The 18,632-nt window shown below is 43.0% G+C and overlaps 1 protein-coding gene across 9 annotated transcripts in view; it reads right to left on the bottom strand.

The window, feature by feature from the left end:
- The window catches only part of CFAP43 (cilia and flagella associated protein 43), a 128,501-nt gene that overhangs the window by 80,767 nt on the left and 29,102 nt on the right, over window positions 1-18,632 (bottom strand). For all 9 annotated transcript variants that reach the window (XM_089314343.1, XM_089314347.1, XM_070057270.2 and 6 more), the window contains 2 exons: window positions 17,248-17,415; window positions 8,009-8,159 (listed from right to left, as the gene is read on the bottom strand). In XM_089314343.1, coding sequence (XP_089170469.1) covers window positions 8,009-8,159; window positions 17,248-17,415 — 319 coding nt within the window. The remainder of the gene's footprint in view (window positions 1-8,008; window positions 8,160-17,247; window positions 17,416-18,632) is intronic.

Genomic DNA, 18,632 nt, shown 5'->3' with positions numbered 1-18,632 from the left:
AATTTACCCAAAGGAAATTAAATTGGCAAACAAAAAAGCTGTCTCCACCTTAATGTTTATTGTAGCTCAATTCACAATAGCTAAGACCTGGAATCAACCCAGATGCCCATCAACAGTAGACTGGATAAAGAAATTATGGGACATGTACTCTATAGAATACTATACAGCAGTAAAAAACAATGAAATCCGGTCATTTGCAACAAGATGGAGGAATCTGGAACACATCATGCTGAGTGAAATAAGCCAGTCCAAAGGGACAAATACCATATGTTATCCCTGATCGGCGACAACTAACTGAATACCAAAAAGGAAACCTGTTGAAGTGAAATGAACACTATGAGAAACAGTGACTTGATCATCCCTTGTCCTGTCGATGAACAACTTAATACGTTATCCCTCTTAGTATTTTTTTGTTTGTTCTAATTAATACTATTGGTTGAATTCTGTAATCAATACCCAGTTATTCTTAAGTGTTGAAACTTAACCGAAAAGTGATCCCTGTTAAATATAAGAGTGGGAATAAGAGAGGGAGAGAGGGAGGAGATGTACAGTTTGGGACATGCTCAGTTGGACTTGCCCCAAATGGTAGAGTTAGAAACGTGCCAGGGGATTCCAATTCAATCAAGGTGGCATGTACCAATGCCATCTCACTAGTCAAAGTGATCAGTTTCAGTTCACAATTGATCATAATGATAGGACTAAGAGTCAAAGGTATCACATAAACAAGACTAGTGTCTGCTAATACTAACTGAAAGAATTAAAAAGGAGAGAAGGATCCAACATGGGAAGTGGGATACACAGCATACTCATAGAATGGCAGATGTCCTAAATAGCACTGTGGCCTCATAATCAGCCCTTAAGGCTTTCAGATCTGGCTGACGGGCCTATGAGAATATATTAGGCATGGAAAGCCAAGACACTCTGGGGAAAAAAAAAACCTAAATGAAAGATCTCTGCGAGTGTGATCCCAACAGAAAGAATTGGCCATCAAAGAAAGAGGTACCTTTCTCTGAAGGGAGGAGAGAACTTCCACTTTGACTATGAACTTGTCTAAATACGATTGGAATTGTTGAACTCAAAAGCCTCCATAGCCTTGGCAACTCATGACAAGAGCCTAGGGTGATTACTGATGCCATAAACAAGAGTGTCAATTTGTTAAGTCAACAACAGGAGTCACTGTGCACTTACTCCCCATGTAGGATCTCTGTCCTTAATGTGTTATACAATGTAAATTAATGGTATAACTAGTACTCAAACAGTACTTTACACTTTGTGTTTCTGTGTGGGTGTAAACTGTTGAAATCTTTACTTAATATATACTAAATTGATCTTCCGTATATAAAGAGAATTGAAAATGAATCTTGATGTGAATGGAATGGGAGAGGCAGCAAGAACTGGGAGGGTTGTGGGTGGGAGGGAGGTTATGGTGGGGGGAAGCCACTGTAATCTATAAGCTGTACTTTGGAAATTTATATTTATTAAATAAAAGTTTTTAAAAAAATCACAATACAGCACTTTCTCTCTTTGTGAACCAGCCACACATACCAGTTTATTTTTATAAGTACTTTTATGTATTGTGGGTTCTGCATCCATGATTTAACTAATTGTGGATTGAAAACATCATATATTTAAAAATTTTATCTGTACTGTACTCATGCAGAGTTGTTTTCTCATCATTATTCCCTTAACAATATACAAACTATTTGTATATCATTTACATTGTATTAGGTATTATAAGTATTCTAGAGATGATTAAATATATTTGGAGGATGTGCATAGATTATGTGGAAATACAATGTTATTTTATTTAAGGGATTTGAGCATCTGGAATTTTGGGCATCTGAAGGTGGTCCTGGAATGAATTCCCCACAGAAGTTAAGAGACAACTATGTATCTGTTTTGAGAATATAACGTTTAATACTATCTGAGCTTTTGTTATATTACACGACTTAGAATTGCACTTGTTCTAACATAACAGCCTTGCTTTAATTAGGTATCCTTATACCTAGAGATACAGAAAATACTTTTAATAAGCAGTTGGCCAAATTAACAGAATTGTTATATTTCTTAAGAGCTGCATGCTGACTTCACTCTTTCACTCTGCTATTAATTCATCTAACAGTTACTGGACACTCACTACATTCCAGGTGATATTCTAAGCCCAAGGAGGTAGCAGTGAAGAAAACAGAACCCAAAAATCCCTGTACTCACAGAGTTTACATTCTGGGGAAAGGAAACAGAGTAAAAATTGGCTGAGAAGTTTTTCATTGGTACCTGGGTCATAAGAAATGATATTTAGGGCTGGTGTTGTGGTGTAGTGGGTAAAGACACTGCCTGCAATGCCAGCATCCTCTATGGGTGCCAGTTCAAGTCCCGGCTGCTCCACTTCTGATCTGGCTCTGTCAATGTGCAGCATGTACAGTAGAAAATGGCCCAAGTATTTGGGCCCCTGCACCCATGTGGGAGACGCAGATTGTGGGGAGCAATCCGGACTAGACTAAGTTACTCGAATTAGGACTTATTCTATGCATCTGCTCTCCCACAATATGGCGCTGGGAGAGAAGTAAACAGCTTCCGCACAGCTGCCTCCAGTTCAACCAATTAACTGTAGGACTTGCTCCTGATTGGAGAGCAGCGTACTCGGCGTGTGGGCAGCCGAGTTGGGATTGGCGGAGAAGGACTATAAAGGAGGAGAGAGACGGCATGCATGGGGAACATCTATGGGGAACATCTAAGGGAACCCGTGCAGCCCCCCAGAGAGCCGGCCGGCGGTGTGCCGCTCCCCTGCGGAAGTGGGGAATGCGGCCAGGGGGAACTGCCCTTCCACGGAGGTGGAAGGGATGGTAGCCAACCCGGGAAGAACCAGCAGCAAACCCGGGGAGGGCCGAGCAGACGAAAAGAACAGCGCAGGGTCCTGTGTCGTTCCTCCATGAAGAGGGGGAGCGACATAATGGTGCCGTGACTCGGATAGGAAACCTAGGAGGGAAGAAATGACTCGGATAGGAAACTTAGGACGGATATGAAACTTAGGAGGGAAGAAACGGGAAGAACTAGGGAAAATATCGGAGAGAGAAACTAGCAAACAGCCTAGGGAAAAGCCGGACGAAAAAGGTGCCGGAAGAAGCTATTGAAAGCCTAGGCATAGATTCGGATACGGACTACGGGGGGAAGCTGGGAGAAATCTCTAAGGTCGAAAGCGAAAAGTGAAAGCTAGAACAAACAGACTCGGATGCGGACTGTGGGGAGAGGCCAGGAGAAATGAGGGAGGAATATTGTTGGAAGAAAACTTAGGGAAACATACCGGGTAGAGAAAAATGTTAGGGAAATTGAAGCCGCGGGGGGCAGGCCGAGGCGGAAACGAAAGCCACTTTGGGGTTCTCAAGTTAGCCCGGGAATAGGGGGCGAAAAGTTGAAACCAGAAGCTGAGACGCAAGCCAGGTTGGGATCCGTCTGATTAGCCCGGGGAGCAAAGGACGGGAAGCCAAACCGTGGGGCGGAGACGTACGCTGGGTTGAATTCGCCAGGCTAGCCCGGGGAACTTGGATTGAATCCTAGTGGCGGAGACGCAAGCTACGCTGTGTTACTCGCGGAAGCCGCCGCGTGCAGAGAGAGCACGGGGCGTGAATAGATAGGGAACGCTGGCGTAGGCCGTGGTTCAGACGCGAAAGGGTTAAGCGTGGAGACCGCGGAGCGCGCAAAGCCGGGAAGCTGCGCAGATGAGAGAGGCGCGCGGGCTGAAGCGGCGCAGAGCCGGGAACCCGCCGGCGGGGCGAGGTGCCGGAAAGCTGCGGGGATAAGAGAAACAGAAGTTTAGAAGTAAAAGAGAAATAGGAATGTTGGCAGACAGAAGTAAAATGGGAGAAATAGAAATGCCCGGAGATAGAGAAATAGAGAAAAATAAGGCCTCCCCTCAACATGCCAATTAGAAGGCTTGGATTCGGTCTGCCTGATTTAAGGCGGTAAGCGCCAGCAAAGCTCGACCAGAGTATGAGCTGCAGGTCACCGAAGATAGGCACAAACCAACACTAATAAGTCTCCCCCACAATACGGCAATGAGAAGGCTTGGATTCGGTTTGCCTGATAGGTTTTGTAAACACCTGCAGGCAGTTCTAGCAGAGCAGAGTATGCGCTGCAGGGCACCGAACACAGGCACGCATCAGCGCCTAAAAACCTCCTCACAACATGGCGAAGAGAGGACCCGGATTCGGTTTGCCTGATGGCTAGGACTTGTAAGAGCCTGTGGCAACTCTAGTGTGTGCCGCGGGACACCGAAGACAGGCGCGTATCAACGCTAAAAAATAAAAAGAAAGGGGGATCTGTGGGGAGCAATCCGGACTAGACTAAGTTACTCGAATTAGGACTTATTCTATGCATCTGCTCTCCCACAATATGGCGCTGGGAGAGAAGTAAACAGCTTCCGCACAGCTGCCTCCAGTTCAACCAATTAACTGTAGGACTTGCTCCTGATTGGAGAGCAGCGTACTCGGCGTGTGGGCAGCCGAGTTGGGATTGGCGGAGAAGGACTATAAAGGAGGAGAGAGACGGCATGCATGGGGAACATCTATGGGGAACATCTAAGGGAACCCGTGCAGCCCCCCAGAGAGCCGGCCGGCGGTGTGCCGCTCCCCTGCGGAAGTGGGGAATGCGGCCAGGGGGAACTGCCCTTCCACGGAGGTGGAAGGGATGGTAGCCAACCCGGGAAGAACCAGCAGCAAACCCGGGGAGGGCCGAGCAGACGAAAAGAACAGCGCAGGGTCCTGTGTCGTTCCTCCACGAAGAGGGGGAGCGACAGCAGATGAAGCTCTTGGCTCCTGTGTCAGCCTGTCTCAGCACTGACTGTTGCAAACATTAGGGGCGTGAACCAGCAGATGGAAAATCTCTCTCTGTCCTTCTCTCTCTCTGTAACTATGCCTTTCAAATAAAAGAAAAATTAAAAAAAGAAAACTGCCTTATTGCCCTTGCTGTGCTTGTTGCCTTTGTTGCCCCGTGCCTTCGCGGTGTGTGGCCTTCTGGCACCCACTCTCTGCCTTCCTGCCTGCACGCTAGTTCCACGTGGCTTGCTCCTGGCCTGCTTTTTGCTTGGTATGGAAACAACTTAGCCTCTAGACTTTTCTTTCTTCCCTAAATAAAGCATTCACTCTTCTGCGCATTTCTTTTTTTTCTTTTCCTTTTTTTTTTTTTTTTTTTTTTTTTTTTTTTTGACAGGCAGAGTGGACAGTGAGAGAGAGATAGAAAGGTCTTCCTTTGCCTTTGGTTCACCCTCCAATGGCCGCCACAGCCGGCGCACTGCGGCCAGCGCACCACGCTGATCTGAAGGCAGGAGCCAGGTGCTTCTCCTGGTCTCCCATGGGGTGCAGGGCCCAAGCACCTGGGCCATCCTCCACTGCACTCCCTGGCCACAGCAGAGAGCTGGCCTGGAAGAGGGGCAACCGGGACAGAATCTGGCGCCCCGACCGGGACTAGAACCCGGTGTGCCAGCGCTGCAAGGTGGAAGATTAGCCTATTGAGGCGTGGCACTGGCCTCGTCTGCGCACTTCTTTCACTGAATAAAATTCTTAAAAACTTAACAAAATAAATAAATAAATAAAATTTTAAAAATAATGCTTCAAGGAAGGAATGGAATCAATAAGTTTGAAATCTATTTTTCATTGTGCTTTCACTGGTTATACATATGTTAATTAATGTCCCAACCATTTTCCTCACTTATTTTGCTATAAAATGAAAAGTAAACTACTGGGGAAATTAATTTCTAACTTAACTGCAAAGACTACGGCTATATTAATATTCTCTATATGATCTGGAGATGTCAAATGGTAACATTATATTTCTACTTTCAGAGAAAGGTTAAAAGGCAGAGTGCAAAAGTTCAAGGAAATAAAGATGTTGATCTATTTTGAGCACTTCAGTCTTTTTAAAAAATTTTACTTAAGGTATACAAGTTTCATGTATCTTTTTTTTCACTGCTACCCCAGGCCAATGGCAGGGAACTGGATCAGAAGCAGAACAGCCAGGACTCAAACCAGTACCCATATGGGATGGCAGTGCCACAGGTGGAGGCTTAACCTACTACACCACAGCAGTGGCCCATACACTTCAGCCTTTAAAGGAGGCATTTCATTGCATTTTCCAAATAACAAGGACAAGGGCCTGAATTTTTACATGTTTTATGTTAAGATTCATCATATTGGTACAAAATATGGAAGATGAGGGCTCCTGAAGAAATTCACAACAGGATAAAAAAATTGAGGTAGTTGATGTTTGGGGACTCTAGGCAACAAACACTGAAGATAGAAAAAGTCTTTCAGGTTGCAAATCGTGATGGCTGACCCATTTGTTTTTATTTTTTGCTGTCCTACTGTGGCTGTGTGTGTCTGTATTTCCAAGGCTGAGACACTGTGTTATAAAAGGAATTAGTCCTTTTTCATAATTTAAAAAAGCAACTCTGCCATTCACTAGAAGAAACACCAAGGACATACTACCTTTTTCCCTTACTTGCCACCTATTTTTTTAAATCTTATTTATTTTATCTGAAAGGTAGACAGAAAACAGAGACCTCCCAATCACTGGTATACTCTCCACATGCCTACAACATTTAGGGCTCCACCAGGCTGAAATCAGGCACTAGGAGCACAATCCAGGTCTAGTGGGGTGACGCTGCTGCTTCCTCTGGTCTGTATTAGCAGGAAGGTGGAACAGGGAGCAGAGCTGGGACTCAAACCCAGGTACCTGATACGGGATGCAGGCATCCCAAACAGCATCTCAAGGGCTAGGCTAATCACCTGTCCCTTCACAGAGATTTTTCTTAACAAACAAAAGAAGCCTCACATTGAGTTGTTTTTAATATTCACGGCTTAATTCTCTGCAATGGTCAAAACCATTTGGGGGATATCCACCTCCTTTATTCTCCTCTAAAGTTCAACAGTTGTTAGCATAACACAGGTTCCAGAGGCTCAGAAGACTCATGCTCCTGTTATCCCAGAGGCCTTGCAAATGCTACTCTAAGTTCCCTGCCTCTCTCTTCAATGTCCCCCTCATTTATCAAGGTCCAGCTATGCAGTTCTTTCTCAGTTCTCAAATGTACTGAGTTCTCTTCTCCCTCCAGAGCCTTTGCTCATGCAGTTGCCCCCACCCAAAACACTCTTTCCCTCCTGGTCATGCCTCCTGGTCCTTCAAGTCTCAGCTTCAGAGCCTTCCTGGACTAGCAAATGTTACGCATGTTAGTCCTCTCCCTGCTGCCCCTACTTGTTCTGGTAAAATAACCATAGTATTTTGCAAAGATATAATGCATCTCTCTACTTTTGTTGTTGTTCGAGCTCCCTAACAAGAACACAAACTCTAAGGAGATTGTGCCTGGCTGGTCATCACCTGATTCCCCACTGCCTAAAGTGGTGCCTACTATACTGAAGGACCTTGGTAAGTATCTATTGGGTGAACGAATGGCAAACCCTCCCTTTTGGAAACTTTCTTCCACCGTTTGCTCTGATCTTGTGCCTCTCCCCTAGATTTTCTCCTGCTTCCAGTGTTTTGTCTCCTCAGACTCTTCCTTCTCCTCCTGCCTTTTGGCTGTCAGCTTCCTCCCTGGCCCCTTCTCTTCTTTGCACCCTCCCATCCCTCGTGCATCACACCCTCTTGCTCTCCCACTGTGCTCTGTGAGAATGCTGCCGACACCTGTCTCTAGCTCTCTCCTCCCTCACACGAGGTCTGCTTTGCCAGCTTCCACCCAGCATCTCTGCCTGGATACCTTCCCAGCTCCTCAAATTCAGTGTGTCCAGAACTGAAATCATAGCTGGGCTCCATTTCTGTTAGTAGTGGTGCCACCCTTTCCCCAGTCATCCAGAGCCAGAATGCCAGTCTCTGGCCCTTGCAGTTCCTATGACTAATCTGTAATACAGCCCAGGATGGTATCCTCTCTCCTGCACGGCTCATGGGATGGTTGTGACAATCAAATGAGAACACTTATCCTAGACCTCAGCTGGCAGGCCAACAGCAAGAGGTACCAGGTCGTTACCCTGAAAGTTTCCGCCTCTTCATTGACTAGCCCAGCAAGGGCCGACAGGGGCAGCACCGGTCCATAGATGGGATCCTTGGGCATTGAGGTGGGGAAAATTACACTTGTTTCATCAAAAAACGAACCATCTTCTAGAGGTAGTTTTACTGACCTGTCAGGGGTAAAAAGAGACAACAGAAAAATCAGATTGACAGAAACATCCCTGATGCAACCACTGTGCATTGGTGGTGAGTGAGGTGGGGAGGACATATAACTTCTAAACACAGAACTGAAGATAAAGGCGAAGTGGTCAATTTTAAAATATATAATATGCCATAAAAAGACAAGTTATGCGAAGTCATAAACTGAGTAACAGGGATCATCAGAAGTTTTCAAAGTTAGCATCCAAAGCAAGAATCATACATTTGAATGCTGATGGGGGCCAGGCAGGTGATGTGTGGTTGTTGGGGACCCTGGCAAATGGAAAGGTGTTTACCCCCTCATAAATGTGGCAGGTGCCACTCAGTCCCAGCCCAAAGGGCTGTTGACTTGAGAATTTCAGTTCCAAAATTTCAAGAGAACACTATTATCTAAATATATATGAGAAATTTTTCAAATTTTAAAAGTTGGTAGCTAGTTCAAATAAAACATGTTGTAGGCTGAAAACATATATGTGTGCTATTTTCAGCTACCTTTGCAACCTCTGATACTAAGTATTCATTTTTATATTTTTCATATATGTACTTTCAATCCATAACATAGATAATAAAGAGGAATCTGGAGAATTCATGGTCTTGAGTTTTTTTTATTTTATTTATTTTTTTTTTGACAGGCAGAGTGGACAGTGAGAGACAGAGAGAAAGGTCTTCCTTTGCCATTGGTTCACCCTCCAATGGCCGCCGCGGCTGGCGCACTGCGCTGATCCGATGGCAGGAGCCAGGTACTTATCCTGGTCTCCCATGGGGTGCAGGGCCCAAGCACTTGGGCCATCTTCCGCTGCACTCCCGGGCCACAGCAGAGAGCTGGCCTGGAAAAGGGGCAACCGGGACAGAATCCGGCGCCCTGACTGGGACTAGAACTCGTTGTGCCGGCACCGCAAGGAGGATTAGCCTAGTGAGCCGTGGCGCCGGCCGGTCTTGAGTTTTAAATCCAGAATTCCCTTGGTTATGTCTTATGAATGACAAATAACTTTGAAAACAAAAACACATAAAACCTGTACCTGCTCTTCAAATGTAAGGCTTATGGGTTTTTGAATTCTGCTTGCTTTATGAATGAAAATGAATCCACTTATTTTGTCTCCCACTTCTTTTGCTTATAGAAAAATCACAATTCAACATTCAGAACTAGAATACAATATTCAAGGGAAATCAAGGGAAAAGGGGGTGTGATATATTACATGCCTGCCTTGGCAAGGATCTGATAAAGACATGATCCCCTTGGTTTAAAGGAAGAGCGCTGTCATGTCAGACTAGAGAATTACTGGGTATTCAATGGGTGCTTGTGAAAACAAAATTGAGACACAAAGAGTACTGAGCAGAAAGAAGTGTCTCTTTCAGGGTTCTCTATTTTGAAAGCTTTATTTACCAAATTCACATTTATCTTAAGGTTTTTTTTTTTTTTCAAAAATTACAGTTTCAAAAGCATGTGTATGCAACATCTCTTGGTCTTTGACTTCACAGAATCAGAATATGCTGAAAATGGTCAATTCAGTGGCACTTAGACCCATGAACTCTCTCAACAAAGGCACCCATTATCATCAACTATTACCAGGGCATGTTGTAGAAGTTCTCTATGACCCAATAATGTTTTTAATGTATAACTATTTTTTCCATAAAAACAACTTTAGTAATATATATATATATATATATATAGTGATTCTTCCCACCCACACCCCACCCCTCGTCCTCCCTCTCCTATTCCCATTCTTATTTTTTACTAAGATCTATTTTCAGTTAACTTTATGTACATACAATTAACTCTATACTAAGAGTTCACAAATTATATGAAAAAAAAAACTTCCTCAACAGTCAAGATAAGGGCTGTTCAAAGTCACTGCATCTCGAAGTGTTAATTTCACTTCTAGATATTACCTTTTAGGTGCTGTATTAATTATCACAGATCAGAAAGAAAATACGTTTTTTGCCCTTTTGGACAGGCTTATTTCACTAAGTGTGATGATGTCCAGTTTCATCCATTTTGTTGCAAATGACAGGATTTCTTTTCTTTTTTTACCACTGTGTAGTATTCCATGGTGTACATATCTCATAATTTCTTTATCCAGTCTTCAGTTGGTGGTCATTTGGGCTGATTCCATATCTGAATTATTGTGAATTGAGCTGCAATAAACATGGGGGTACAGATAACTCTTTCTTATGCTGATTTCATTTCCCTTTGGTAAATTCCCAGGACTGGGATGGCTGGATCATATGGTAGGTCTATATTCAGACTTCTAAGGTATCTCCATACTGTCTTCCACAGTGGCTGTACCAGTTTACATTCCCACCAACAGTGGATTAGGGTACCTCTTCCCCCATATCCTTGCCAGCATTTGTTGTTTGTGGATTTCTGTATGAAAGCCATTCTAATGGTGGCAAGGTAAAACCTCATTGTGGTTTTGATTTGCATTTCCCTGATGCTAGTGATCCTGAGCATTTTTTCATGTGTTTGTTGGTCATTTGGATTTCTTCTTTTGAGAAATACCTCTTTAAGTCATTTGTCCATTTCTTGACTGGGTTGTATGTTTTGTTGCTGTTGAGTTTCTTTATCTCTTTATATATTCTGGTTATTAATCCTTTATCAGTTGCATAGTTTGAAAATAATTTCTCCCAATCTGTCAGTTGCGTCTTCACATTGCTGAGTGTTTTTTTTTTTTTTTTTTGACAGGCAGAGTGGACAGTGAGAGAGAGAGACAGAGAGAAAGGTCTTCCTTTGCCGTTGGTTCACCCTCCAATGGCCGCTGCAGCCAGCGTGCTGTGGCTGGTGCACCACACTGATCCGATGGCAGGGGCCAGGTGCTTCTCCTGGTCTCCCATGTGGGTGCAGGGCCCAAGCACTTGGGCCATCCTCCACTGCACTCCCAGGCCACAGCAGAGAGCTGGACTGGAAAAGGAGCAACCGGGACAGAATCCGGTGCCCCGACCTGGACTAGAACCCAGTGTGCTGGTGCCGCAGGCAGAGGATTAGTCTATTGAGCTGTGGCGCCAGCCAGATATTCATTTTTTTAATCCATGAACATGGAAGATTTTTCCATTTTTTGTGTTTTCTTCTTTTTCTTCCTTTAATGTTGTGTAATTCACATCATAGATATCTTTGACATCCTTAGTTAAATTTATTCAAAGGTATTTGATTTTTTGTAGCTATTGTGGATTGGATTGATCTTAGAAGTGGCACTGTCTATATATAAAAAGGCTATTGTTTTTGTATGTTGATTTTATATCCTGCCACTTTACCAAACTCTTCTATGAGTTCCAATTGTCTCTTAGTGAAGTCTTTTGTATGTATAGAATCATGCCATCTGAAAATAGGGATAGTTTGACTTCCTCCTTCCCAATTTGTATCCCTTTAATTTCTTTTTCTTGCCAATGGCTCTGGCTAAAACTTCCAGGACTATATTGAATAGCAATGGCAAGAGTAGGCATCCCTGTGTGGTTCCAGATCTCAGTGGGAATGCTTCCAACTTTTCCCCATTCGACAGGATGCTGGCCATGGTTTGTCATAAATTGCCTTCTGTTGAGGAATGTTTTTTCTGTACCCAATTTTCTTAAAGTTTCCATCATGAAAAGATGTTGTATTTTATCAAATGCTTTCTCTGCATCTATTGAGATAATAATGTGGTTTTGTTCTTCAGTTTATTAATTTGGTGCATCACATTGATTGATTTGAGAATGCTGAACCATCCATGCATACCGGGGATAAAGCCCACTTGGTCTGGGCCGGCGCCGCAGCTCACTAGGCTAATCCTCCGCCTAGCGGCGCCGGCACACCGGGTTCTAGTCCCGGTCGGGGCGCCGGATTCTGTCCCGGTTGCCCCTCTTCCAGGCCAGCCCTCTGCTGTGGCCAGGGAGTGCAGTGGAGGATGGCCCAGGTGCTTGGGCCCTGCACCCCATGGGAGACCAGGATAAGCACCTGGCTCCTGGCTCCTGCCATCGGATCAGCGCGGTGCGCCGGCCGCAGCGCGCCGGCCGCGGCGGCCATTGGAGGGTGAACCAACGGCAAAAGGAAGACCTTTCTCTCTGTCTCTCTCTCTCACTGTCCACTCTGCCTGTCAAAAAAAAAAAAAAAAAAAAAAAAAAAAAAAAAAAGCCCACTTGGTCTGGGTGAATGATGTTTCTGATGTATTGTTGGATTCAATGAGCTAGTATTTTGCTCAGGATTTTTTTTAAAGATTTATTTTATTTTTCTGAAAGACAGAGTTACAGAGAGAGGTAGAGACAGAGAGAGAGGTTTTCCACCCACTGGTTCACTCTCCAGATGGCCACAACGGCCAGAGCTGCGCCAAACTGAAGCCAGGAGCCAGGAGTTTCTTCCTGGTCTCCCACGTGGGTGCATGGGCCCAAGGACTTGGGCCATCCTCTACTGCTATCCCAGGCCATAGCAGACAGCTGGATGGGAAGAGGAGCAGCTGGAGTAGAACGAGTGCCCATATGGGATGCTGGCGCTTCAGGCCAGGGTTTAACCCACTGCACCACAGCACTGGCCCCTGTTGAGGATTTTTGTTTCTGTGTTCATCAGGGAAATTGTTCTGTAGTTCTCTTTCTCTGTTGTATCTTTTTCAGGTTTAGGAATTAAGGTAATGTTGATTTCACAGAATGAGTTTAGGAGAATTCCTTTTATTTCAATTGTTTTGAATAGCTTGAGAAGAATTGTAGTTAGTTTTTCTTTAAATGTCTTGTAGAATTCAGCAATGGAGCTATCTGGTCCTGGGCTTTTCTTTGCTGGGAGGGTCTTTATTATTGATTCAATTTCCATCTTGGCTATTGGTCTGTTTAGATTTTCTGTGTTCTCAGGGCTCAATTAAGGTAGGTTGTATGTGTTTGGGAATCTATCCATTTTTTCTAGGTTTCCCTTTTTTCTGGAACACAGCTCTTTGTAGTAATTTCTGATGATTCTTTTTATTTCTGGGCTGTCTGTTGTTACATTTCCCTTTTCACCTCTAATTTTATTTATTTGGGTCTTCTCTCTCTTAAATTGGTTAGTTGGGCCAATGGTGTGTCAATTTTATTTAAAAAAACAACAACAACAAGCTTTTGGTTCCCTGATCTTTTGTAATTTTTTTTGTTTCAATTTTGTTGATTTCTTCTTTAATTTTAATTATTTCTTTTTTCCTACGGAGTTTTTGGTTTGGTTTGCTGTTGTTTTTCTAGGTCCTTGAGATGCACTGATAGCTCATTTACTTGGTGTCTTTCCAGTTTCTTGATGTAGGCACCAATTGCTATAAAATTCTTCTTAACACTGCTTTTGCTGTATCCCATAAGTTTTGATATTTTATATTGTTGTCTTCATTTGTTTCCAGAAATATTTTGATTTCTCTTTTGATTTCTTCAATGACCCACTGTTCATTCATTCAGGAGCATATTGTTCAATCTCCACATGTTTACATATGTTTCAGAGATTCTTGAGTTGTTGATTTCCAGCTTCATTCCATTGTGATCAGAAAAGATGCATGGTATGATTTTGATTTTTTTGAATTTGCTGAAACTTGTTTTATGGCCTAGCATGTGGTCTATCCTAGAAAATGCTCCAAGCACTGATGAGAAGAATGTATATTCTGCATCTGCAGGGTGAAAAGTTCTGTAGATATCTGTTAGGGCCATTTGGTCTGTAGTGCAGATGAACTCTTTTGTTTCCTTGCTGATTTTCTGATGGTTTTTCAATTGCTGAAAGTGGAGTACTGTAGTCCCCCATTACTATTGTATTGGAGTCTATGTCTCCCTTTAGATAGATTAACATTTCTTTTAAATAGCCCAGTGACCTGTAATTAAGTGCATGTACTTTTACAATAGTCACATCTTCTTGTTAAATTGATCCTTTAATCATTACATAGTGCCCTTCTGTGTCTCTCTGAACAGTTTTTGTGTTAAAGTCTATTTTGTCTGATATTAGGTTGGCGACATCAGCTCTTTTTTGGTTTCTGCTGGCAGAGAATATCTTTTTCCATCCTTTCACTTTTAGTCTCCATGTAACTGTGTTGGTGAGATGTGTTTCTGGAAGGCAGAAAATAGACGGGTTTTGTTTTTTAATTCATTCAACCAGTCTGTATCTTTTAATTGGAGAGTTGAGATTATTTGCGTTTAAGGTGACTATTGATAAGCAATGACTTGGCTCTGCCATTTTCCCATAAATGTTCCTTTTTTTACTTTAGATTTCCTTTGTACTTTTACTGGGAAATTTTCTGCCTTCACTTTCTTTTATAGTGATGACCATGTTTCTGTGTTTCTGTGTGTAGCATATTCTCAAGCATCTTTTGTAAGGCAGGATGAGTGGTAACAAATTCTTTCAATTTCTTTTTGTTATGGAAGGTCTTTTATTTCACCTTCATTCATAAATGAGAGCTGTGCAGGGTACAGCATTCCAGTTTGACATTTTTTTTTTTTGTCTTAAGACTTGTACTATATCTTGCCATTCTCTCTTAGCATTTATGGCTTCTGATGAGAAGCCAGCTGTGAGTCTAACTGGAGATCCTCTGAAAGTAATCTGGAATTTCTCTCATGCACATTTTAGAATCTTTTATGTTTTACTGCGGAATTTGACTACAATGTGTTGTGGTGAAGATCTTTTCTGGGCATTTCTACTAGGAGTTGTATGTGCTTCCTGCACTTGGACATCCCTTTCTTTCTCCAAATTAGGGAAATTTTCTGTAATTTCACTTAAAAAAGCCTTCTACTCCATTCTCTCTTTCCACACCTTCAGGGACTCCCAATACCCTATGTTGTGTTATTTGATAGAATCCCATAAATCTCTGACATTGCTTTTAGTTTTCTAATTTCTTCTTCTTCTTCTTTTTTTTTTTTTTTTGATCTGACTGTAAAATTTCCAGAGATTTGTCTTTTAACTCAGATATTTTTTCTTCTGACTCACAGAATTTATTCTTAGGGCTTTCCACTGTATTTTATTTGTTCTATTGAATTATTCATTTCCAGTATTGCATTTTGATTTCTCTTTAAAATCTCATTTTTGTAGGAAGAATTTTCATTAACATCATGTATAGATTTCTTTAGTTCATGAATTTGCTTCTGATTACTTCTAAGTAATCCTACAATCAATTTTTTTATTCCATTTCTGGCATTTCCTCAATCTCTTCATCTTCACATTTTAGTACTGAAGTGTTGTGTTCTTTTGTGTGCATCACATTATCTTCCTTACTCTTGTTTCTTGAATAGCTGTTTATTATAAGGCATTTGTGGTGGTCCCCCATCATGATGGCTTTTATCTTTGAATGATTCCTCTGTGGCTTAGTGGAGTGCCTGCTCTTTCAGTGAATACCCAGAGGTGTTTGCTGGGTATGGTCAGGGAACTCTGCTCAGTGCTCCAGTGTGAAGGGAGTATCCAAGATGACACCGAAGTTGGCATGGTGAATCTCCTCTCCTTTTTTTGTATCAGAGGGGAGGTTTGTTCTCCTCTGTTGGCATATTTTCACTCTCACCTTCTCTCCTCAAAGGAGACCAATGCCTGGACACTAGCCCCAGGGTACGATTTTCATCCACGCTGCCACAAGAACCACACAAAGGATCTGTGCAGTCCTCAGTGTGAACTTGGATCCTGCTGCAATGAACTTCACCAGAGAATCAGGGAGCCCCGAGTATGTGGAGCCATCCACAGTGACTGGTCAAAGTCCCAGTCACACTCTGCACCCTTCCATGCAGCCACAGTGTTTTCACAGTCTTGGCACACAATGCTCCCACAGACTCCTATCAATTCTCCCAGCCAGACTCAGGCTTCTCTTCTTGGTTGGTTGCTGGGCACTCAGACATGAGCTGGTGCAGCTGGTACGTTTTTCCAAAATGGCACCTGCCCTCTCTTGGCTAGTTACAGGATGCCAGTGCTGGGTGGTCAGAGAGAAATGTGCCCCCTTTTTTTCTCTCTAGGTTGGCAGGTACACTGTCTCCCCGACCCAGGGCTCCAAGCTGGGCCTACCACAGGCTCTTCCCACAGCTTTATCACCAGTGGCTTGAGCTGCTGCACTCTGGTCTCCTGGTGCTGAGGGCTCTTAGCTGCTGGGGTCCTGAGCTGTGCGTGTCCACACCCTTCAGGTAGGTCCACAGTGTCTCCTCAATTTGCATGGAGCTTCCTCTGCCTTTTTATTCCTAACCCTTACCTGAGATTGGACTCTTTCTGATTTTTTTAACTATCCTTCCCTAGACTAGAGTAAGCGCTCTCCCTATGCTGCCATATTGAACTTATCAACCCAGTAATATTTAATCAGGCAACTCCCATGACTCCACTCTACACACCTACTCCTTTGTGTGGGAATAATGTGCTGAATTTGCACTGTAATCTACATTTTATATTTCACTATTTCATACTTTTGGGATAGCAGAAGGGCATCAAAGTTATAGGAGCCAGAAGTCCTAACTGTCATTTGCATACAATTAGTCATATTTTGAAATACTTAAGAATAAATCAAAATTCAGAAAATTAAACCATATTAAAAAAAAGTTCTCAAAGGATCTGCTATATCTTTAAAAACTCACTGGGCAATCAAGTCATTCAGAATCCCTTTGAAATTTAAACAATCACTTTAAGGAAATTATATATGTAGAAAGATATTAATTACAATAAGCTGCATGAGCAAGCATACATATGTGCATGTATATGTGTATAAAGCCACTACATTTATCATACTGCTGTGGGTATTGTAGTGTTGCAGGTTAAGGTACCACTTGGAACACCCACATACCTTATCAGAGTGCCTGGGGTCAAGTTCCACTTCTGTTTCTGACTAGCTCCCTGCTAATACAGCTGGGAGGTAGATGACTGCCCAAGTACTTCAGTCTCTGCCATAATGTGGGAAACTCAGATGGAGTGCTTGGCTCCTAACTTCAGCCTGGTCTAACCTGGCTGGTGTGGACATACGGAGAGCGAATCAGTAGGTGGAAGAGATATCTCTCTGTGTCTCTGTCTCTATCTCTCTCTTCCTGTCACTGTGCCTTTCAAATTAATTAATTAATTCAATTTTTAAATATTCATCAAATTGACTCATTCTCATTACACACATACAAATGGAGACTACCACTTTGTTGTGCAGTAACAAAATCTCCTACTTTGCTTTGAAATAATGCTCCTGATTACTTCTTTCAATGGTCCAAACGGTCACTGTACTTGGACTTGATAAGCATAGCTGGTGCCAGTTCATGGGGTTGAAAGACATCTGGCTCACATCTACACCAGGCTGTGATTTCTTGCACAAGATGACATTCGATTCCCAGTTCCTTAGAGGAAAAGAGCATTGTGTGAAAAATTAGTTTGAATGGCATATCTTAAGAACAGTTATTATTACACATCATACATCAATGGGGAAATAATTTATAATATAATTTAATTTCTGACATAAAGGTGTACAATTTATAAATAATTATGCTTATCATTATACTGTATCCTTCTAAGAAACAAAGTAACTACATACTTTTAAAATATTATTCCCTGGCCGGCGCCGCGGCTCACTAGACTAATCCTCCGCCTAGCAGTGCCGGCACACCGGGTTCTAGTCCCGGTTGGGGCGCCGGATTCTGTCCCGGTTGCCCCTCTTCCAGGCCAGCTCTCTGCTGTGGCCAGGGAGTGCAGTGGAGGATGGCCCAGGTGCTTGGGCCCTGCACCCCATGGGAGACCAGGAGAAGCACCTGGCTCCTGCCATCGGATCAGCGCAGTGCGCCGGCCGCGGCGGCCATTGGAGGGTGAACCAACGGCAAAGGAAGACCTTTCTCTCTGTCTCTCTCACTGTCCACTCTGCCTGTCAAAAAATAAAAAAAATTAAAAAAATTAAAAAAAATTAAAAAATATTATTCCCTTATGTGCTACATCAGGACTATTTTATCATCCTTATTCAATCTGAATTTAACTCAGCTAACTTAGAACGAGAGATAAATAATCACACTTGCTAAAACCAACCAACCAACCAACAAACCAAGTGCAGTCTCTAAACCTCTAAATACTACAGAGGAGCACTCCACATGGATCTTGGTATGCCAGACTCAGATGCCAACTGATAATTCACTGAATTTTAAAATAAAAATGATAGTATATTAAAGTGGATTATTTTATTTAATCATTTGAGAGAATATCCTGAACCCGAACCATGGGCAAAGTCTGTTGCTAAATGAAAGGAAAGGAAAAAAATAAACATGAACTCTGCCCTCAAATGAGGAGCCAGCACTTCACTCAGGGTCACCATCAGGAAAATAGAACTAATATTTACTGAGCTCACTTTCTCCTTTGGCTCCCTCCTGCTGTCATTTCCTTCCATCCCCATCACAAATGCCCAGTCTCTCATGTCAGTCATTCTCTTGCTGCTCTCTTTGGTTCTCTCCTTGCTCTCTTTGGTTCTCTCCACCCGCTGCCTGGCAGAACCCTCGGCCACAATTGAAAGGCTGGGCAGCTGGAGACGAAAGAACAAAGATAGCAGGACTGTGCAGATCAGAGACAACATACA

The sequence above is a fragment of the Oryctolagus cuniculus genome, chromosome 15, assembly GCF_051225735.1.
Source record: "Oryctolagus cuniculus isolate XC-2025 breed Fujian yellow rabbit chromosome 15, ASM5122573v1, whole genome shotgun sequence".
NCBI lineage: Eukaryota > Metazoa > Chordata > Mammalia > Lagomorpha > Leporidae > Oryctolagus > Oryctolagus cuniculus.
Note: the sequence above shows the minus strand (reverse complement) of the source record. Positions and strands in the feature narration are given on the sequence as shown.